At 48.3% G+C, this 19,963-nt stretch overlaps 2 protein-coding genes across 2 annotated transcripts in view; one reads left to right on the forward strand and one right to left on the reverse strand.

The window, feature by feature from the left end:
* The window catches only part of SLC4A3 (solute carrier family 4 member 3), a 34,612-nt gene extending 34,077 nt beyond the window's left edge, over window positions 1–535 (reverse strand). Inside the window, exon 1 of the mRNA XM_032692613.1 lies at window positions 478–535. The gene's annotated coding sequence lies outside the window, so the exon portion shown is untranslated. The remainder of the gene's footprint in view (window positions 1–477) is intronic.
* Window positions 158–19,795, forward strand: STK11IP (serine/threonine kinase 11 interacting protein). Its single transcript, XM_032692614.1, has 24 exons — window positions 158–295; window positions 395–597; window positions 2,648–2,722; window positions 3,020–3,115; window positions 4,054–4,161; window positions 4,379–4,450; window positions 4,758–4,887; window positions 5,072–5,175; window positions 5,971–6,060; window positions 7,102–7,143; window positions 7,641–7,808; window positions 8,115–8,196; window positions 8,305–8,670; window positions 8,852–9,042; window positions 10,028–10,138; window positions 10,887–11,082; window positions 12,483–12,974; window positions 14,453–14,568; window positions 14,760–14,857; window positions 15,042–15,220; window positions 15,470–15,554; window positions 16,009–16,091; window positions 17,630–17,856; window positions 18,142–19,795. Exons 1-24 carry the CDS (start codon window positions 241–243, stop codon window positions 18,280–18,282), a joined length of 3,510 nt encoding a protein of 1,169 aa, XP_032548505.1. The 5' UTR covers window positions 158–240; the 3' UTR covers window positions 18,283–19,795.
* Window positions 19,796–19,963: the final 168 nt, after the last annotated feature.

The raw sequence follows: 19,963 nt of genomic DNA on the forward strand, positions 1-19,963 counted from the left end.
GCCGCTTACCGGGGGGGCTGCGGGGCGGCGGCGCCGGGTGGGGGCCGGGCGGGGGCCGGGGGGCGCGGGCCCCGCCGCGCGGGAGGGGGACGCCGGGGCGGGCTCCATGGCAACCGGATGTGAGCGGCGGCCGCCGCGCCGGGGCGGCGGAAGGGCGCGGCGGTAACGCGGAAGGGCGGCGGGACGGCACCGGCCGGCCCGGGCACCTCCACCTCCGCCGCCTCGGCCTCCCCGCCGCAGATGGCGGCGGCGGAGACGCTGGTGCGCGGCCTGGCGCGGCTGCTGCAGGACGCCGGTGAGTGGCGGCCGCCCGAGCCTCGCTGGGACCGGGTCGTGTCGGTGCCCCCGGTGTGTGGGCACTCACGGCCCGGCCCTGCCTTCCCCTTCCCTGCAGGGGACCTCGTCCTGGACGGCTCCAGCACGCTGACGCTGCTCACCCCCACCCTGCAGCATCTCACGCAGGTCTTCGAGCATCACCTGGGCTCCCGCAACCAGAACCGGGGCTTCGTGGCGCTGCCCTCGCACCCTGCCGAGACTGCCGCCATCCTCCAGGCGCAGTTCCTCTTCGACGTCCTGCAGAAGACTCACTCCCTGAAGGTCCGTACACGCCGGGGCCGGGGGTGCTGCAGGGCCGGCCGGTCGAGGGGGGAGGCACAGCTTCAAAACGGCCTCCTCTGGTGCCCATTGCCCCCGTCTGTGCTCAGTGGGTCGGGTGGCTCTCACAGGGTCGTTGTGTGGAGTCATAGTTCAGTATGATAGTCTATAGCTAGTTTACCTGGGATCAGCCTTGCATCTCAGCAGAAAGTTTCTTGGAGTTAAAAACAGGGACAGAAGGAGTTAATTATCTTCTGACCTTGGTAAAGTGGTGTCATTGTTGGGAAATTATTATTTCCTGAAATGCTCGAGCAATTCAGGCAGTATCTGGCAGCCGAGCACAGCCGAGTGCTCCCTGAGTGGTGATTGATCTGCCCAAGGCAGCAGAGCAGAGGGGTTAGTTAGGCAGTGTACACACCTGCTACTCTGAGACCATCTGCTGCTTACTTTGGAGTTTTACATGCTCCTGCCTGGGCAGTGGTTCTTGTTGATTGATTTCACAGCATGGGACACTGCTAGTAACTTATCCTCATTAATTTTAACAAGTATGTAATGAAGATAAAAGTACAGCTCTAGGAACTCTTCAGAGAGGTTTTTGAAGGGTGGCATGTGCTACAAGGCTGCACATGATTCTACTGGGCACTGGGGCACTGCTGGGAGGGTAGTAGAGGTGAAACGGGCCTGAAAGGGGAAGGGGAATTGGCAGCTGTTCTTAGGTTCCACACTGGTGCTCAGGAGGTGTTGTGACTAAGCACTACAATCTGTGATGTCTTTAAAAGTGTTTTCCCTGTGAGACTAGAGAGAATGTTGTTGGGAGGATTTTGTAGCAGTGTACTGAATGTGGAGACTGGAGTGGGGCCCAGAGCCTCTGGAGAAACATGAGTGTCCTGGCAGGAGGAGGCAGGGAGGGACACTGCAATCAGGAGGATGTTGTGGTGAGTTCTTGTGTTAACCAAAAAATGGACTCTCTCTGTAATAAGCCTCTAAAGAAGGGAAAGCTGCTTATTGTTGTCTGGTAACTGATTTACTTGGAGAAGTTAATAATTTATAGCAGCCTGATCAGATTTTTAAGGCAGTGGAAGAAGAGGAGATGATCAAGACATACAGCAAGAATGGCATCTGAAAGAAACTTTGCTAAAACTGATCATTAGAGCTTCCCAGCACAAGCTTCCCCTACAGATGCTCTTGTTCAATGGGCAGCATTGGTGCTGGCAGGCAGTGGGCAGTGATTCATTGCTGCCAGGGCTTGGAAGCAATAGTGGTGATGAGGCCTTGGAATGTCTGTTCTGCACCTGATGAGTCACTTCTGCAGGAACATGGATGTAACTGGCAGAGATGGTCTCTCTGGTTGTACTTTGCTGTCTACAGTGGAGGTGTTAACTACTTCATTACTCACTTTCAATAGCAGCCTGAAATATTGTTTCTGCATTGTCCATAGAAAGCATAAGAAGGTGGATTTAATAAACTGCTTTTTGGTACATGAACACAAACTGTGTTTGTGTTTGTAACTGCCCTGTGGCTGCACCACAGAATGCAGAGGAGATTTGCAGGCACCTCAGTCTAATACTAACAGGTGTCTTGGAGACCAGCTCTGTTTTCCATTGTATCTGCTTGTGATTTGCCTTATTTGGCCTCTTGTAGTGAAATGCACGTGCACACCTCCCACCAGTGTGCTAGTTCAGCTCAGTTGCTCGATAAACATAGCTCCAGCAGTTAGATTTGTCTTTAGTAGATTTGCTAGTGGTGGCTGATTGAGGAATCCAGCTGTCAGACCTCCCAGTGGTGCTGAAAGTGGTGAAACCATGTGGGCAGGGGAGATGAAGAGGAGCTCTGTGGTTTGCCAGACAGTGCTTGCTAACATGCTATTTCGTTTGACCTCTATCATGCTATGGGGCTGGGAGACAGTGTTGCTACCAGCACTGGGGGAGAGCTTGTCAGTGAATACCCAAGCTGGAGGGGGAGCCTGTTCAAAGTGCTGCAGTTGGTGTGTCAGGATGGTGGTATTGCAGTACAAAGCAAGCTTGACATGAGACTTCTATTCTCATTTCTCTAGCTTGTTCATGTTCCAAACTGTGTTTTACAATCTGCTGTGAAGATCTTCCCTTTCAAGTCCCTCCGGCATCTAGAAGTAAGTATATGGGGCAGGACTGGCTTTGAGTCTTGCTGTTTGGCTTTTCTTGACTAGTTTTGTGTTTGCAGAATGCTTCTACTCCTAAAAATTGGGTAGGCTTTTGTGGCTTCCCTAAAAGGCCAAGTCTAAACTCATGTAACACTTGCTTGGGGTGTAACTTGGGTATGCGCAAAGGCTGGAATGTCAGAGAGAGAGGCTGCAGCATGGAGGTGGGAGAACCCTTGCAGATGTGAGCTGCTCTTATACTGTAATATTTTGATGTACGTTGTCCTTGCTTTCTCATCATTGCTGCAGTTGAGGTCTGTCCCTCCACACTGCCTCCGGGGACTGCGATTTGTCTATTCTCAGCTGGAATCTCTAACGTGTTGCAAATGTATCAGTACACTGGAGGTGAGTGTCTCTACACAGCTCGTGGGAAAAATTGCAAGAGAAAGGCTATCTTGATCCTACAGCCCTTCACACAGGGAAGATATAGGAGACAGTGTTAACCCTTCCATCCATCCATGCATGTTGTGTATGGCTTTTTCTCCCTTCCATATTCTAAGGTTCTACTCCTGTCTCAAGCAGTGTTGAAGTATTCCCTGCTTGGGTACACATGGGCTCTGTATTCTTCTTCTTCGCTTCTTGAGAATTTCTGGCTCCAGACAACATTCATGTCAGCTAGGGCTGACAGCTCTGTGTATCTGGCTGTTTCCACATTCAAGGCCTGCAGCTGGTCAAGGTTTATTTCATCGTACCTCAGCAGCCTTAAATAAGAGCTGATTATCAGAGGAAATGCTGTGCTCTGGTGTGTTATCTGCACTGCTGCCCAGCGGATTTCCAAGACGTGAAGGCAAGCTCCAGCCATGGAGAACTGAGTGGGCTGTGCTGGCTGTGGGGCTCTGGGTTTCTGTCTGGGGCACAGAAGCAGCTGCCTGCTGGAGAACAGAAGCTGCTGATAGGGAGTGCTTTGAGAGCTTCTTTTGTCTGTCAGAACACAAGTGTTTCACTTGCTTTTGCTTTGATGGAGGTGTGAAAAAGGTTTTGTTAGCATGAATCTTTGTGCTTAGTGTTCCAAGCCTAAGAATTCTAACAAGTTAGGTTAACTATTGCCACTTTAGTGTAGGAAACAAAAGCATCTCCCTTCTTTCTAAACATCTAGCCGTGGGATTCCCACCACCTCCAAATACTTCCTTTAGTGGCATAAAACTCATTGGTTCTGTAGGCTAGGCAAGGTCTGTAAAACACAGTATGTCAGCCTTGTTCTGGACTGACTGTTCTCCTGTGTTCCTCTGCTGTTAGTGTAACAGCTAGTGCTCACCAAGGAATGACTCCTCTTTTCTTCCTAGGAAATCATTTCAGCATGTGGTGGAGATCTGAGCTGTGCTCTCCCATGGTTGGAATTGCAGACTGTAAACTTCAGCTATAACTCAATCACTGCCTTGGATGACTCGCTGGTGAGTGGGGCATCCTTCCTGCATGACTGAGGGGAAGAGAGGAGATGATCACAGCCAAGAGCTGGGCCCGCTGTTGCTGATGCTGCTAGGTCTGGGTGGGAGGAAGTGAGCAGAGTTAATCTTGCTGGCCTCTCCCAGCAGGGCAGGCTTTTCGTACTGCAATGGAGACATTTGTAGGATCTGATCTAGATCTAACCCTAATCTTTTTGTCCTTCAGCAATTACTAAATGCTCTGAGGGTCTTGGATTTGAGTCACAACAAGATCCAGGATTGTGAGCACTATTTAACGGTGAGTGTCTTTTGGTAGTTCAATCCTTGTCCAGTCCTTTTCTGTGCTCCATTGAAGTTGATGAGGAAGGAGAAAGCTGCTCCTAGCAAATTTTGTAAAGCAGTTAGATCATGCTGAGTGCCCCTAGACAAACCACTTCCAATGTGAACATCAAAGTCTTTCTGCAGAAACAGTCTTAAGAAACTCACTTGTTATTGACCTTGTTGGGATGAAAAAAATGGTAGAAGCTAGTGCCCTGTCTTGAGTTCAGGACCAGGCTTTGAGCTGGGTTCCCAATTGATTTGGTGCTGCTCTTCTCTCTGAACAGACCCTTACAGAACTAGAGTACCTCAATCTGGCTTATAACTTCCTGTCCAAGGTGCCAAACCTTGGCATCTTCAGCCGATCCAAGTTGGTGACTCTGATCCTGCGCAACAATGAGCTTGACAGCATTAATGGTGAGCCTACAAGGGAGGAGCATTTCTGAGCTTGAGGCCTTTCCGTCTTCCTTGAGAAGGGACAGAACTTGAAATCTTGGGCACAACTATTTTTATTAGGGTTCAATTTTGGGTGAGAGGGATAGGTGGGAGGTTGCTAAGTTATATCTTCTAGCATGCTAATGGTTTCTTGCTTTGTTCACAGGGGTGGAGCAGCTTGTGAATCTGCAGCACCTTGATGTGGCCTATAACCTGCTGCTGGAACATGCCCACTTGGCACCGTTGTCCACTCTACACTGTTTAAAAAAAGTAAGCATAAAGCCTGATGGGTTGGTAGATTAGAGATTTCATGATCGGGGTGTGCAAGATGGAGACTTTGTGGTAAGAAGAAAGTTTTGAAAGATAAGTTCAACTCCTGGGCATTTAACTTTAATGTGTGAAACTGATGGGGGAGCCTTAGATACCTGTATTTCAGCCTTCATTTTTGGTGACCCCTGCTCAAGCTTTTTCTGTATATTCATCCCCACTTCCTTGCTCCTTCTTTCCGATTTTAACACTATCAAGTTCAGTGAAGATCCTCCCATAATCCTGTTGTGAATTTGTATGTTCAGAGAAGTCTGAAGGAGGATCAGTGCAATCACTATAGTGCTTGTGAAAGAAGATCATAGAATCAGAAAGTGGTTTCTGTTGGTAGGACCTTAAAGATCTAGTTCCATCCTCGCTGCCATGGGCAGGTACACCTCCCACTGGACCTGGTTGCTCAAAGTCCCATGCAGCTTGGTCTTGAACACTTCCAGGGATGGGGCATCCACAGCTTCTCTGGGCCTGCAAAGGACTGTTCTCTCAACACTTCTCAGAGTCAGTACTGAAAAACTCATAATAATTTAGGGGCATGAGTAGGAAGTCCTTTAATCTCCTTTTCTATTTGCTGAACTAATTTCAAGAAGCATTGTAAAAGCTTAGTCCTCTCCTGGCCTGATTACTGTCCCACTGCAGTGGGACAGTATTTCCCAAGGCAGAGAGAAAGACTGAAGCCTGCAGGCAGAATAGATTAGGGTATAGAATATTGCTTCTAACAACAGTTTGTCTGTTTCCCCCACCCAGCTGCATTTAGAGGGAAACCCAATATGGTTCCATCAAAATCACCGATCTGCAGCCATTGTGCATCTGTCTCCTAGGGCAGCCTCCTCCGATGTGAGTATTAGCCATGTGCCTTCCGCCCCTGCTGTTGAAGGTGTAGGGCATTCTGACACTCAGGGGCAAGTGTGGAAAAAGAAACTTGTAAATTTATTCCAGTGGTGTAACAGTGGTGATTGTTTTGTGCTTGCTTTTTTTTTTTTCTTTTTTTTTTTAAATATAGAGTAGTTTATCCTTAAATTTTTATGTGGTGCACTGGCCAGGGCAGAGTTGAATACTGATCTCAAGTTTGCAAGACCTCATACCTTAGTATGTCTTCACTGTCTACATCTTCACTTTTGCTGACTGATGGTTTCAAAACTTTACTCTCTTCCTGCTAAATAGTAACTATGTAGCTGGACTGCGCAAAGAAGGAACTCACAGTTTTGGGCCGCTTTACCTAAGTATGTACTGCCACGGCCACCTCTTTCTTTCTCCCCATCACTCTGCTCTCAGCTAGGTGTCATCACTGTTCCCTTCACTCCAGTGCTTAGGCCAGTTTTTGGTAATCTCATTTCAAATAAAGAAGCCAACAAAGCCAGCGTTCTGGCAATTTAACAAAGTAAACTTACTTGCTAAGGGTCAGAGGTGTTCCAGAGCTGGTCTGCCCTTTCATATGAGTGGCAAATGGCTGGATTCATTGTCTTCAAACTGCATCTTAGAAAAAGCTTTCCCTGAGCTCAAGTTACTGGAAGCTAGGTGGATTCAGGCTAGAAGTCAGGTACAAGCTTTGAAAGTGAGTGCCTTTCAAAACAATTTGAGTTGTTGCAGAATAATCTATTGTAGCTCTTCTGTGAACTGTCTTGGATATGTTTCTAGAAGTCATAAAGTCTGTAAACAGGAAGACCACAATGGTCCCTTCTGGCCTTGTATGCAATTAGGTCAGGTGGCTACAATTAAAGGAGTGGTGGATAGGCAGGAAAAGGGTTGTCTCTTTGCAGTTTTGTGCCAGGGATCCCAACCCTAGGGTGGCCTGAAGGGGAGTAGGAGTCAGCAGAAGTTGTCCTGAGTATGTACCAGCCAAATGGAATCTGATTGCAAATGGGTCTCTAATTACAGTTCTTCTTGGATGGGGAGCCACTCTCTTCCTCGGACCTAATGGTAAGTATAATTGTTAAAAACTGATCTTACTGGCTTTGGGACTGGGAACTCTGACAGGTTTTTGCATTGTTATGTGTCCCATTAAATCTGTATGGGCTGCCATGACTTTGACATAGCTCATTTTGTCTCAGTCCATGCTGATTCCTAGTAATTGTTGGAATTGGCCAGTGAAACTTATTCTGGCTTATGTAGCTTTGCAGGACTTGGAACCTTGCCTGTTTCCTCTTCAGGTGCTATCTGGTGCTTGACACTTGAACTACATGTCAGCAAAACAAACTGTTATCAGTTTCCCATCTGCTTTAAGAAAGGCAGAGAGTTAAATCAGAGTGGTTGTGATAAACAATCCAGTCAACCAGGCAGGATCTATTGTCACTACTTTGACTGAGATGGTGAAAGTTTGGGGTGAGGGGTGGGGAAGTTATCAGCCTGAGTTGTGGCTTGGTCACCTTGTCTGCCCTTTGCACTCAGCCAGCAATGGTCTCTTCTTCTTACTTTAGCACCTTCCAAGACTTGTGCAAAGTGTGTCACAGTCCATCCACACTTCTACCTCAGAGAAGACCACACTGGACCGCAGTGCTCTGGAGAGTTCATGTGCTGCAGACTTCAGTGACAGTCAGTCCCCGGCAGAGAATGTGGCTGTCAGGCTCCCTCGGAAGAAAAGCAAGGTCGGGGAACTGACATAACTTCTCAACCATGTAGCTGGCATGTTGGGTGACGAGGCTGCCTTGACGTGAAAGCCTCGTGCAGTGGGATATGGTCTGGTACTGTCTGTGTGGTTAGTGAGCCTCTGTGCTGCTGTATCTGAGGAACAGGCTGGGCTTAACATCAGTCTTGATATACCATGTAAAATGTTTCATGGTGTGCTTCTACACTGTAATATCTATAAACCCTTCAGTTTGGCAGAGCCCCTCATCAAATGCTGTTTTGGTTGTTCTGATCCCTCCCAACTATTCTTACCTTGCCTTTTCCAGGGTAAAATCAAAGTGCGTAGAGCGAGTATTTCAGAGCCGAGTGACACGGAACATGAGCCCCAGGCATTACCTCTCTCTGCTGGTGAGGCTTGTCTTCTTCCTTAGTAACATAGCAGCTGAACTGCCCACAGTAAGAGGAGTATTCTGGCCTGGTAACTATTTTCATGCTTCCCAAGTTTTCTGTCTGCAGGCCTGGTCCTACAGCATCAGAAGGAGATGAAGCGCTTGGCCAGCTTCAGAGATCGCTTTGGTGCTGACTGGCTGCAGTACAAGAGACACCTGGAGGAGCACGACCAAGTACCTGTCATCTCCCGTAGCCGTTCTGCAGATGAGATCGCAGGCAGACCTGCTGCCATGGACTTGCAGAGTGAGAGCTCTGACCCAGAGCAAGGAAAACCCCAGATAGCCCAGGAAGAATCCTCTCCTCCTTTGAATGACACTGAGAAGGAGGAAGAGCCTGAAGTACAGCTGGATGAGCTTGAGGAGGGAGAACAGAGGGGAGAAGAGGAGGCAGATGAGCTAATGCTAGGAGAGGAAGAAGAGGAGAAGCCAGAAGGTAAACGTGTCCTTTCACTGCTGTGTTTGAGGGCTTGGGTGACAATAGAATAGATGAATCAAATGTGATATCTCTGAAGCTTTATCATGCTGCCCACTATTGTGGGAATTCTAAGGACCTTGGCCCAGCGGGCCTGAAGGCCTGCTGCATGTGCTGACCTGTACTGTGTCTTACTTGGCAGTGGACCTGTGCCAGCCAGTACTGGTGAGCCAAATAGAAGGTGAAGGGGACCCAGAGCCAGACTGGATCTTCCTGCGAGTCACAGCTAAGCATGTGATTGAGGTGGAACTGAAGGCTGCCAGAGTTCTCCACAAGCTGGAGCTGAAATGCCTGCAGAATGTGGAGACCTCCGAGTTGAGCTGGAAGAGAATGGTGAGTTATGCCTCTGTGTGAGCCTTTGTCATCTTACTCACTGGCTGGGCCAGCATTCTGCATTTGGGCTTCTGTCAGAGAATCCTGCAGGCCTTTTCCTAGCAAAGCCTGATTGAAAAAGCATCTCTTCCACCCAATGCATGTGTATCTAAGAGCATCTGTATTGCTTAAAGTACCTGCAGTAATGCAGCAGAAACCAGCATCAAATTTATTCCAAAGCTGAAATTAAAAGACAATGGCTGAACTTGTTCCAGTATGCAAGAATGAGAGACTTCTCAAGAGGACTGAGATGAAATAGTGACCTCCTTCCTGTCCGTTCCTCACTGGGATATCACTCTGGCCTTGGAGGACTGTTTGTGGATTGCACAGTTTCTAGTGCAGCACTGAGCTAACTCTGATGTTTAGAAAACTCCTGGTAGCTCAGTGGGCAGTTTGCCATCTGCTCTGGGTGCACACTTTAGCACTAGCAGCCTTGTTTGGCTTTTGTGGTTCTTTAGAAAGGGAGTTTAGAAATGTCTTTTTCCTTGTGGTAGGATTTTAACATTCAGTCTGTGCACAGACATGTTTACAGGTTTCTCCAATATTGCTTTCTGTAAAAGCTCCAACTCATTTTTAAATCCTGCCCTTGTGCCTTTTTGAATGTTTGTGGCTTGGTATTCTTCTGAAATACCTTCATGAAAAGGTGTTTTGTTTGAAATGCTTTGTTCTAAGCCTTGAAAGTTACTGTCATAAGTTTCAAGCACTGGTGCAATTTTTCAAGCACTCAACACAAGTGTTGTCAGCACTTGTTTGCTTTATATTTGTTTATTTTTGTTTATGCCCATTTTACTAGACTCCCAAATGCTATCAGCTATGGAGGGCTGCTCAGGGCTCACTAAATTAAGTGCTTGTATGGCCACATTTCAGCTGGTTGCAAACAAATGTATAGTCTGTATACTGAAAACTGCTTCCTCTTCCTAAAACGGGTGTTTTCTGTCCCCTGCAGGACCTGGAGCGAGTTTTCCCTGTCCTTGTGTTGCACTTCAGCTACATTCGCAAGGACCGGCAGAAACGCAAATATGTGGTGCTTGATGACTGCCCAGAGCAGTGTCTGCAGGTGGGGAAGGCCTGGGAAGGGGGGCAGTGTTACTGCAGGACACTGGATTCTTCCAGCCAGCAAAGGGCTGCTGTTCTCAGAGCACATGAGCACCTGCTGCCCATGTCTGGCTTGTTGGGATTTCTTCTGCTGCACAGATGACCTGTGGAGGGCCCTGTGAGCATGGCCGTGGGCAGTGAAGCTCCTGCAGCATAAAGGGTGCTCTCAAGGGGAAAGTCTTGCAGCTTTCTTTCTCTGGGGGTGAAAAGTTTGTAGTCAAGCTAGTGATTGTTACGTACTGTGCCATGTGCAGCATAATGTTTTGTGTGTTCTGAGTGATGTGCCAGCCTGTACTTAGCCCTCTAGACAGTGAGTGTCAGTGCTATGGCAGCTATGGTCCACACAGCTGCTGTAGGGACTCTGGTCTCTAACCCAAGCATTTTTCTTAGGATACTGTTTAAGTATATTTAAACAAGTTGTTAAAGAGAAGACACAAATAGATGGGACCTTTGAGACCAGAGTTCCAGAGGGAGCCTGTCAGTATGTAGATTCAAGGCACAGACCTGCAAAAACAGGTTCTCTTGGTCTTCTGCAGTGAAGCTCCGTGCCCTTGGCGAGTCTTGCACACCTGTGAAAGTCCCTGTACCCCTCGCACTCTAAAATGCTGTAGTGAGGCATGTGAAGAAACTTGCTGGTGTCAGAAGCTTGGTTTTATTAGGACAATCATAGCTCCCTGCTAACAGTCTTTTCCTTGTGCTGCTACTTTTAGAATGTCCTTGAAGTGTTGTCCCCAGCTGTTGAGGAGAATCGGCGAAATCGGGACCAGGAGAAGGGATCAACAAAGTTCCAGTGCCTGAAATGCAAGCAGGAGTTTTCACAGTCCCTGGCTTCCTGGCATCAAGGTTCCTATCCTTCAGAGGTTGGAGACACCAAAATCCTGGAGCCCCTAGTTGCCTCAAATCAAGGTAGGATTTAGTGTCTAGGAGAAGGATGCTTGGTAATGCCCAGGCAGATTTTCAGAGTGGCAGCTGTGGTGCAGAGCATGGAATGTATAGAAGGAGGTGATGCCTGGGCTGTACTGGAATTAAAGTCTGTTGTGGGATGTACTCTCACTTGGCCTACTGGGACTGGGAAGAGCCTGCCTTGTTTCCTAGCACATATCAGCCACTGGTTTAAGGTTAGGCAAACAGCACTTATGTTCTGGGGGCCTGGGGTCTGGGGGAACATAGGGGTGCTGGAAACTGGAGTCTGGGAGGGGCCTTAAAGGTCATGCAGTCAGTTCTGCCACAGACACTTAATTGTTCTAAAGGCCTTTTGCTAACAAAAGCTTCCAGGGAATATGTTCCAGTATTTCAGGTAAAACTATGGCTAACCCTATGGCTGTGAAGTGTAAACCCATTCTTGCTGCCCTTTTGGAGAGCAATTCATTCCTTTCTTTGTAATTGAGGGCCATTGTTCTCCCCCCACAACTTGTCCTGTTTTCTGTCCTCTATACTAAATAAGCTCAACTTTCTAGATAATTTGCTTGTCATTCGTATTTCATTCATGCAGTTTCTTACTGGTCTCCTTTGTACTCTTTCCCATTTGTCCACATTTTTCTTTGGGTGTTTAAAACTAGATGTGGCATTTTGGCTAAGACTTGGCTAGTGCTGAATAGGCATCTTCTGACTGCTGAGTTTTTCAAAGCTCACTTTATATTTGAAGTGGGGAGTGCCCAGCCTTGGCTTGATGATGCTGTTTGACAAAGTTCCTGGGATTAAAGTACTGCAGTAGAGGCAGAAGTGCTGTCCTGGCTGCAGCACTTTCCTTTCCCCTGGGACACTTTCCTCGCTTTGCCAAGGAGTCCCATGATTCAGCTGGGAGTCTGTTCTGGTGTGGGTGAAGGGAGCATCAGGAATCAGGGTCAGGAGGGATGAGGACAGCTGGGAAAGGGATATAGCCTGCTTGTGGTATGGTTGACTGGAGGATAAACCAAGCCGGGGAGGGAGGTGCCTAAGGAAGGTTGGATTGACTGGTCGCGAGCTTGGGCTTCAAAGGTTTTGTGAGCTCCTGTGGATGTGCAGGAAAGTCATAAGCCAAAGCCCTGATGTAGTTTCAGTTGCAACCACAGCACACACTGGTTACCCTAAATCTGAGCAGAACTATTTTATGTGGATATTGGCACTGATCCAGAATTTCTTGTAGGGGAGGTATGTAGGATATGATTCTGAAGAAAGTTGCTCAACAAGCTGCTCAAGTTAGACTGTAACTATTGTCTACTTTGAAAGGGAGGGCTTGTAGTTTGCAGAGGGGGGGGGGGGAAGTAAAACCTTGCGAGGGGAGAGCTGCTCTGGCTTTTCTTTATCCCTGACAAAATCTTCCACAGATCCTGCAGCAGCTGGTGAGCCCATAGCCTGTCCCTGTTGTTCCAGTGACCATGTGGTCATTCTGCCTTCAGAGGTGTGCTCCAGCACACCTGTGCCACCTGGTGCCGACAGCACGAGTGAGGACCTCTCAGACTCTGTGCTGGAGGGAGGCAGCCAGCAGGAGGGCCCAGAGGAAACACCTGTCCTGGCCAGTGAGAGCGGGAAGTTCTACATCGGCGGGGAGGACAGCTCGGAGGTGGATACCACCAACAGCACCAGGACCCCAGAGCTGAGCAGTGAGCCTGAAGGTGCTCTTCATTCCAACTCCCGTGGTTCAGATGGGGGCTGCGGGAAGGAGCTGGGCATGAAGAGACAGTACTTGTCCCTCAGCCACACAGACACCAATGGGGGCAGCTTGATGGGAAGCTACCGTTACAGTGTTTCTCGGGGGCCCACTCCTTCCCAGCTCTCTTTGAACTCTGAGTCCGAGGAAACATGGAATCTCAGTCCCTGTGAGTATGTAGGATCTGTCCAGAGTTTGGGGATGTGGACAGCTTATTCACTGGGCTTTTTCAGTGGTGCTTGCCAGGTACACTGCTGCCTCCTGTTTAATGGAGAGGAGGACATCAAGTACAAGCAGCTGTAACCACATAGTTCTTGAGAGCAGAGTTTTGCATTCTCCTCTGTTAAATCCTCATGCGTGAAGGTAGGGAAAAGTGAGTCAGCTCCTAATCCCTGTTATTGCTTACACTCTGAGTAATAGGGTCATGTTCTGAAAGGTGCTCTGCTCAGTTACGGACACACTGGGTTCCTGTGGCACCCGGTAGCTGCCAGTTGGAGCATTACCTTTGGACAATAGTATGCACAATTTTTCTGTATTTATTCTCTGACTTAAGTGTAGTGTGAGGCTGGTGTGTAAGTAGGAGGCTCTGGTTAGTGGATCTACAGTTGCTTTTGCTTTCCTCACTTTTTTGTGAGCTTCAGATGACAAAGCCTGTCCAAGAGACTGCATGCTGGCTGTGTCAGAGCTGTCATGCAAGACAGCAGTTACTAGGAGGTCCACAAATGATTTTTGAAAGACCTTAGATTTCTGATGTATCAGACTGCTTTTGCCCAGGCATCAGCTTGTGATTTACAGAGTAACAAGTTAGAAAGGAGCTGTGGAGGTTATCTGGTCCAGCCCACCAAATCACTCTACTGCAGCTGAGTCTAGTTCTGATTTGCGAACCCATCAGCTTCATGATCTATAGATCAACCCTTCAAGACTGCTGTGCCTCTGAAGCGGAGCTGATGAGAACCACAGCTTAGGATTGCTATATTCAGTCTTGTACACTTTATGTGTGAGAAATAAAACAGTCTCTTGGGTCAAATCACAAGGTCTCAGTTTAAAACAGCCTATGAAAAAGCTCCTGCTGAGGAGAAGTTGATTAGCGTAGTGTGTCTGGTGGAGAACAGGCTCTGCTGGGAAGTGTGTACTCTCAGACAGTATTGTGGCTGTTGTATAAATTATTTGGTCATACAATTGCATGACAAACATAATTATGTTCTTTAGCAGTTTTATTGGTGTCTTCCTCAGAACCCTTTAACCTTGCCACGATGAAAGTCAGAGTTAAAAAGTTGACCTGAACTGACACCAGCTGAAACAAGAAAGATTTTCTGGCTTCGTGATAAAGAATTGCCCTCCTGCCAAATCTGGCAGCAGAGCAGTGTCCTCCTGTGACTAGACAGCTGAGCATAGTTTGAAGCTGGCTTAGATCAAAGCTTTGTATAGGTGAAAAAAAGCAAGTGTCAGAGCAATGAAGTCCCCTTGTATCTCCAAATGGAGACCTGTGGCCTATAAGGCCCTGGGTTTGGCCCTTTGTTTTGAGGAGAGACTTGATGAAAGCAGCTGTGCAGAGGGGGTGATGCTGCTACCCTGGTGCCATTCCACATGGCTGAGCAGCACCTGGTCAGTGGACAGAGTGTCAGTGCTGCCCTTTGCTCTCCTCAGCTGTAAACGGTGTCTTGAACACGAGGGACTTCCATTCAGTGGATCATCGCCTGAAGCTGTACCTGGATATGGAGGTCTTTGAGGAGAATGCTGAGGAGTTCCAGTGCTTCCTCAAGGTGAGGTGCCACAGCACCACTCCAACAGCTCTTCAACTGTCCCTCTTGCCACCCTGCAAGTTCTGCACTGGGGTGGCATCCCAGAGACTGGGGGGTGTGAAGGGAGCTGAAGTGTCTTTGAGTCCATCCTTTCCATGGGTAAACTGGCAAGGGGCAAGCCAAGGCTATGACCCACCATCTGTGTGTTCTAGGTAGTCATGGTGAAGTTTGGCCGGCAAGGAGAGTTCCTCTCAATCCTGGTTGCTTCTGATCTCAAGATTTATGTGCTGGAAGTCATTGGGGCTATCAGGTGAGAACCCTGAGCAAGTCTGTGAGAGCTGGCTAGTGCCAGCTTGTGTTAGCCTATGCTAACCTTACCCTGGAGATGTGTGGTGACATGCAGAGGCTCTTGTGGCAAACCTCCCTGTTGCAGTCCGATGTGGGAGAGGAAATGGGGCAGCCTGCTGCAGCTGAGGGCTGTGCTCTGTGATTAGGGGACAACCTGCAGACTGGCTGAAGAAGAGTGACTCTCACTACCTGTCTGATATTTCCCATCTGGAAGTGGGACTGTGCCACCAGAGCTTACGAATGGAGTTTGAGAATCCAAAAGCCTCCTACAATCTGCTGATCCGGAGCCAAAGCTGCTGTGACCAGTTCCTGCAGACCCTGACAAGTAAGAGTAGAGCTGTAGAGGGGTAGGGGACAGAGTCTGAAATATTTGCTCTTGGGGAGCTATCAGGAGAGCTATTGTTGGATATATGATGGAAATTTGCTTCTGGCCAGCTCAGAAAAAGAGCTGTGGGAGAACCCTACTGGCATCATAACTTGCAGTGCCTCTCTAAAGACTAGAGAAGCATCCTGAACTGTTATGTACTGCTCTTGCATTTGCAATAAAAGATCTCTGCCTTCTCCCCCTCTTTAGATCTCATGCAAGAACTGCCTGCTAAGCACAGGAGTAAGGTGAAGGAAATCCCCACTGTGGAAATGAATCCACAACACTGGCTATGGTAAGAACAGCCTATGAGATGTTGGGATTTGAGATAGAAGGGGATGTCTGCTTGTCCAGCAGGCTCTGGGAAGCATGGTGCTGGAAACAGGGTAGCAGAAAGGAGGAGGCACCCCTGGAGTGGCAGCCAGACCTATGTTACAGGTTTAAGGCAGCTGTCTCGGGTGCCTGCTGCAGAGGGAGTGAACAGAGGGGTGTCATGGACTGAGCCAGGCAGGCAATTTCAGCTTTTCTGGATGAGCGAAAAAGGGGAACGCATAGGGCCGCCTTCTCACCTGCAAGAAGCATTTCACTCCTAGCTGGCAAGGTGGTAGTCAGAAAGAGGACTTTTGCAACATCTGGAAGAGATGGGTCCTTCCCTTCTCCAAGAGGGCAGTGAACAGTAGCTAATTCTCAGCAAATCTAGACTAGAAACAGAGTGCTTCCTTGATTCACTTGCTGTTGTATCTCTCCAGGCCTCTGCTGGATTCCAAGACCACAGATTCTGCAGCTGCAGATGACACTTGTTTCTTCTACCTGCTGGCCTACCTGATCCAAGGTACAGGAGATCTTGGTGGCCAGGTGTCCCATACCTTGTGCTATCTGCTTACATGCTTGTGTTTTTAAGTGTACAGTCTGTGGGAAAAGAGCTGGGCCATTCATCCACCAGTGAGATGGGGTGGGGGCATGGGTGAGGGCTCTTTTTTAGTGTTGGGATGTGTAGAATAGCAGAATATGTGTAGAATACTTCTGTACATCCAGTGAATTTACCAGCCCTTTTCTACATCAAAGTCTAGGCTCTAGGGAGTAAGTTGGTCTTGCACACCAGGTTTGTTGACAACTTGGGATGGTTTCTGAGAAGCTGGAGATTATCTGAAGGCTGGATCATTGCCCTGATCTGAGGGAAAGATGAGGGGTCATAAACAACATCTGGTTTGTGTGACTTGCTGAAAGGCTCCTTTATTTGGGAAAACAGAAGTAGGTGTCCAGAACCTGAGATGATAATACAGGAGCAGCCTGCTGGAGCAGCTAAGTTCTGTTGCAGGACTTGCTGGGGGACAAATATGTTAAACTTGGGATTTGAGTCTTCACTAAACAATTCCGATATCATCTTAGCTTGGGACACTGAAAAAAGCAACCTAGCTCCTAATCACATTCTGACCAATTGTTTGCTGCGTTTGTACCCCTGGTCACCACTGGCCATTGGGGAGGTATGAGAGAACGAGCATCAGAAGGAATCTGAGAAGTACATTTTTTGGTTTCCTGGAGCTGAACAAATAGCCTGTGGGAGGGAGAGCTTAAAGTGTGTTTTTCTTAACTCTACAGTTTTCTCCTCTTTTAGAGTATGGTGCCCAAAACTGGACACAGTTCCAGCTGAGATATCATTGCCAAGTAGACAGGATTAATTAAACATCCTATTTCTGATATTCCTACTAATTCCCAAGAGTGAGATGTGATGAGAAAGGTAACATGTTGCTGCATCAGCTTGTGATCCCTTGTGACCTCAGCCAGTTCTGCTAGTGGTTCCTTATTTTTGTGCACCTAACTTATTCCCAAATTCTAGTGCTTTTAATTTGCATCCAATGAAGTCAGATGGATTATATTTATGTTCCCTAAAGTTTATCAAAACTACTTTGCTTCCTGCCAATACTTGTGACACATCCCAGCTTGGTATTAAACTTTATGTGCTCTCTGTTCCACTCATCAGATATCTGCAGCCAGATGTATTCAGGCCAAAAAAGGCAGCCTTTGAGCTGCAGCTGCTGACTTTTAACTGAGGATTAGTAAAGTGCTGTTTAAGAAGTCAAAGGACTCAAGTGGCTTTTCCTGCCTCACTCGAGGACATGGGCTGGACAAGGCTTGCTGGGCGGTGGCCTTTCATACGCATGCTCCTGCAACAAGTTTGGATAAGCTGGTCAAGCCCAGCCACATTTCACTACCCTGCTCCCCTCTTCAGTCAGCAAGCTGGATAAGGCTGTTCACCCAAGTCACTACTGTTAGAAAGGATTTCCCTAGGGGAGGAACGGAAAGCAAAGCTGATTCTGTGGTGACTCAGGCTCTCAGCAAAGCCTCTCCTATTCCCTCATATCCTTTTAGGGGCATCTGCTTTCCCTGTGACCCTGCTGGGCACCCGAAGCATGCTGTTTCTGCTGGAGGAGAATCACCAGTGGCAGGTGCTGCCCTCCTTGGATGAAGACCATGAGGCAGAAATGCCTCCTAGGAGCAACATCCAGTTGAAAGAGAAGCAGCCAATCACCAGTATTAGCAATGTCATAACCTATCGTCTCTGTCCTTGTGACATCAAGCTGATGCTTTATGATGAGGTAACCAGGAGGTGGTCATGAGGTCAAGATGCTGCGGGCTGACTGTGCTCAGATCCTGTTCCTGCAAGAGTGTCTTGGCCCTTGCAGGGCCTTGCACCCCAGAGGCAGGGGAGCACAGTGGAAAGTCATGTGGGGACACTCCACTGCGGGCAACAGAGAGGGAGGAAGAGGTCACAGAAGAATTGGGAGGAGCTGGCACCTGTGCTGGGGGATAGTGGCTCAGGGCTGATCCGTGCCTTTCAGGCTAGTCTGCTCATTTGCCTCCCTCTCTTTCCTCCCTGCCAGGTACTGAAGGTGGAGAGCACTTGGCACATTCGCACAGAGTGCCCTGAGCTCCTGGTAGAGCTGGTGGAGTGGATCCGCAGTCCCTGGGAGGAGATGTTCTCAATCGAGCTACGGAGGGCTGTGTACGAGGCACTGGAGTGAGCTTGCTGGCTGCAGGCAGGCAGGACTTGGAGTCAAGAATACTGCTGTGCTGGCAATGGTGCACAACTGTCTCCCACTCCCATATGACCTTGCTGTTCTGTGGCCTCTGCTTTCTACTCTACTCTTGCCCTGGCCCTTTTTGGTGAGGAAGAGAGGAGCACACGATGGTTCAGACTGCATAGTCATTCATTTGCACTGGACTGCCATGGAAGGATGAGGTGGAGGGTGTTCCCTGTAATAGCGCATAAGCTACCCAAGGGCAGTTGGGCACTGTGGTCTTTCTAGGAGGTGTATTTGCTGCCTTCCTAGCTGTCTCAGGACAGCTACCATTATCTGCTGATGATTTTTTTTTCTTCTTCCTCCTTCTTGTCCACGGTTTCCCTATAGCTGCCTGCTTCCAACAGGAGCCTGATTGCACAAGGTGATGAAGCATATTGTACACAACCCCACAGAGAGCCCTCACCTCTCTGCCTGGTGGGGCGCAGCTCAGTCTGCTGCTGTAGTCTTTCACTGTCACTGGGGAGGAAGGAGCCTCGAGGTTCTCATCACAGAAATGTGTTGCTCATTGCTTAAGGATCAGGACCTTGGTGGGCACGAGCAGGTAAAAGCAAGGCTTAGGCTTTTTCTGAGCAGTCCAAAAGCAAGAGTCTATTTTAACATGAGTTTTACTATTTTCTATTGTAATAAAAGCTTATATTTATTGAATTGTCATGTTTTCCTTATTTCATCCTCTTGCAGTGCTGTAATATCTTCATAAGGTCTTCCATACTAGCTTTGCTGCAGCCTTAGGAATTCCCAAGCATCTCATAGGATTCAAGCCATTCTCCCCTTCCTGTTCAGAGTGGGTGCTGGTGGGATCTGGGCTAATCTTCTCCACCTGCCTGGCTGCCGAGCAGAAAACAAGGAGTAAGACCCAGATAGCATTATACTGACAGGAGGTACTGGTTATGGTGTTCTTCATTGACAATTGCCCTCAGGTGGGCATCCTATGGCCTTCCAGCCCCAGCATGTTGGTTACTGGCTGCACAGACCCTCAGAGGCTTGCCTCTCTCAGGAGCTGTTGCTGCTGTGGCTGTGAAGGTGGTAGTACCTGCCCCTAGGTTTTTCCCTGTATGAGGCTTTACCTTGTCTCAACCTCTCCTGCACAGAGTTAAATGCAGCTCAAAAAGGGCTGCTGCCTGGCCAGGGCTTGCTGTGTCATAGGGTCTCTGCCCCACCCATTGAAGAGCAAGGTGAGATGCTGTGTGTGGTGTTTTGATGCAGCTGAAACTCCCTGTGGTGGTGGGCAGAAATGGACCTGTTACATTAAAGTGCTGCCAGGTGGGATCTGATACCCCAAGCAGGTACCTTACTGATGGTCACTTTTCCCAAAATAATGTCTCTGTCTTGCTATGAGTGTTCAACCCACGGTTTCGGGCAAGTTTTCTGACTGTTCAATCCTTGGTGACAAAACCTCTATTTTATGTCAATGTGATCTTGATTTTTATAAAGACGTGCGTTTGACATTCAGTGACCTGATGCCTGGTTTTTTTGGATACTTAATATGTCAACTCTTTGCAACAGTCTATGACATTCAGACTTTCCACATGCCCAAAGTTGATGTCACTGGCTTCACTTTCTGTCTTCAAGAAAACAGCAGGGACTTGGTCCCACTGCATCCCACTGATCCCCTGGACTGATG

Source organism: Chiroxiphia lanceolata, chromosome 7, assembly GCF_009829145.1.
Source record: "Chiroxiphia lanceolata isolate bChiLan1 chromosome 7, bChiLan1.pri, whole genome shotgun sequence".
Classification (NCBI taxonomy): Eukaryota; Metazoa; Chordata; class Aves; order Passeriformes; family Pipridae; genus Chiroxiphia; species Chiroxiphia lanceolata.

Coding starts and splice junctions, on each gene's coding strand:
- STK11IP (XM_032692614.1), top strand. CDS start 241: ATGGCGGCGGCGGAGACGCTGGTGCGCGGCCTGGCGCGGCTGCTGCAG. Junction 4,162..4,378: donor CTGCCTTGGATGACTCGCTG/GTGAGTGGGGCA, acceptor TTTGTCCTTCAG/CAATTACTAAATGCTCTGAG. Junction 5,176..5,970: donor CTCTACACTGTTTAAAAAAA/GTAAGCATAAAG, acceptor TCCCCCACCCAG/CTGCATTTAGAGGGAAACCC.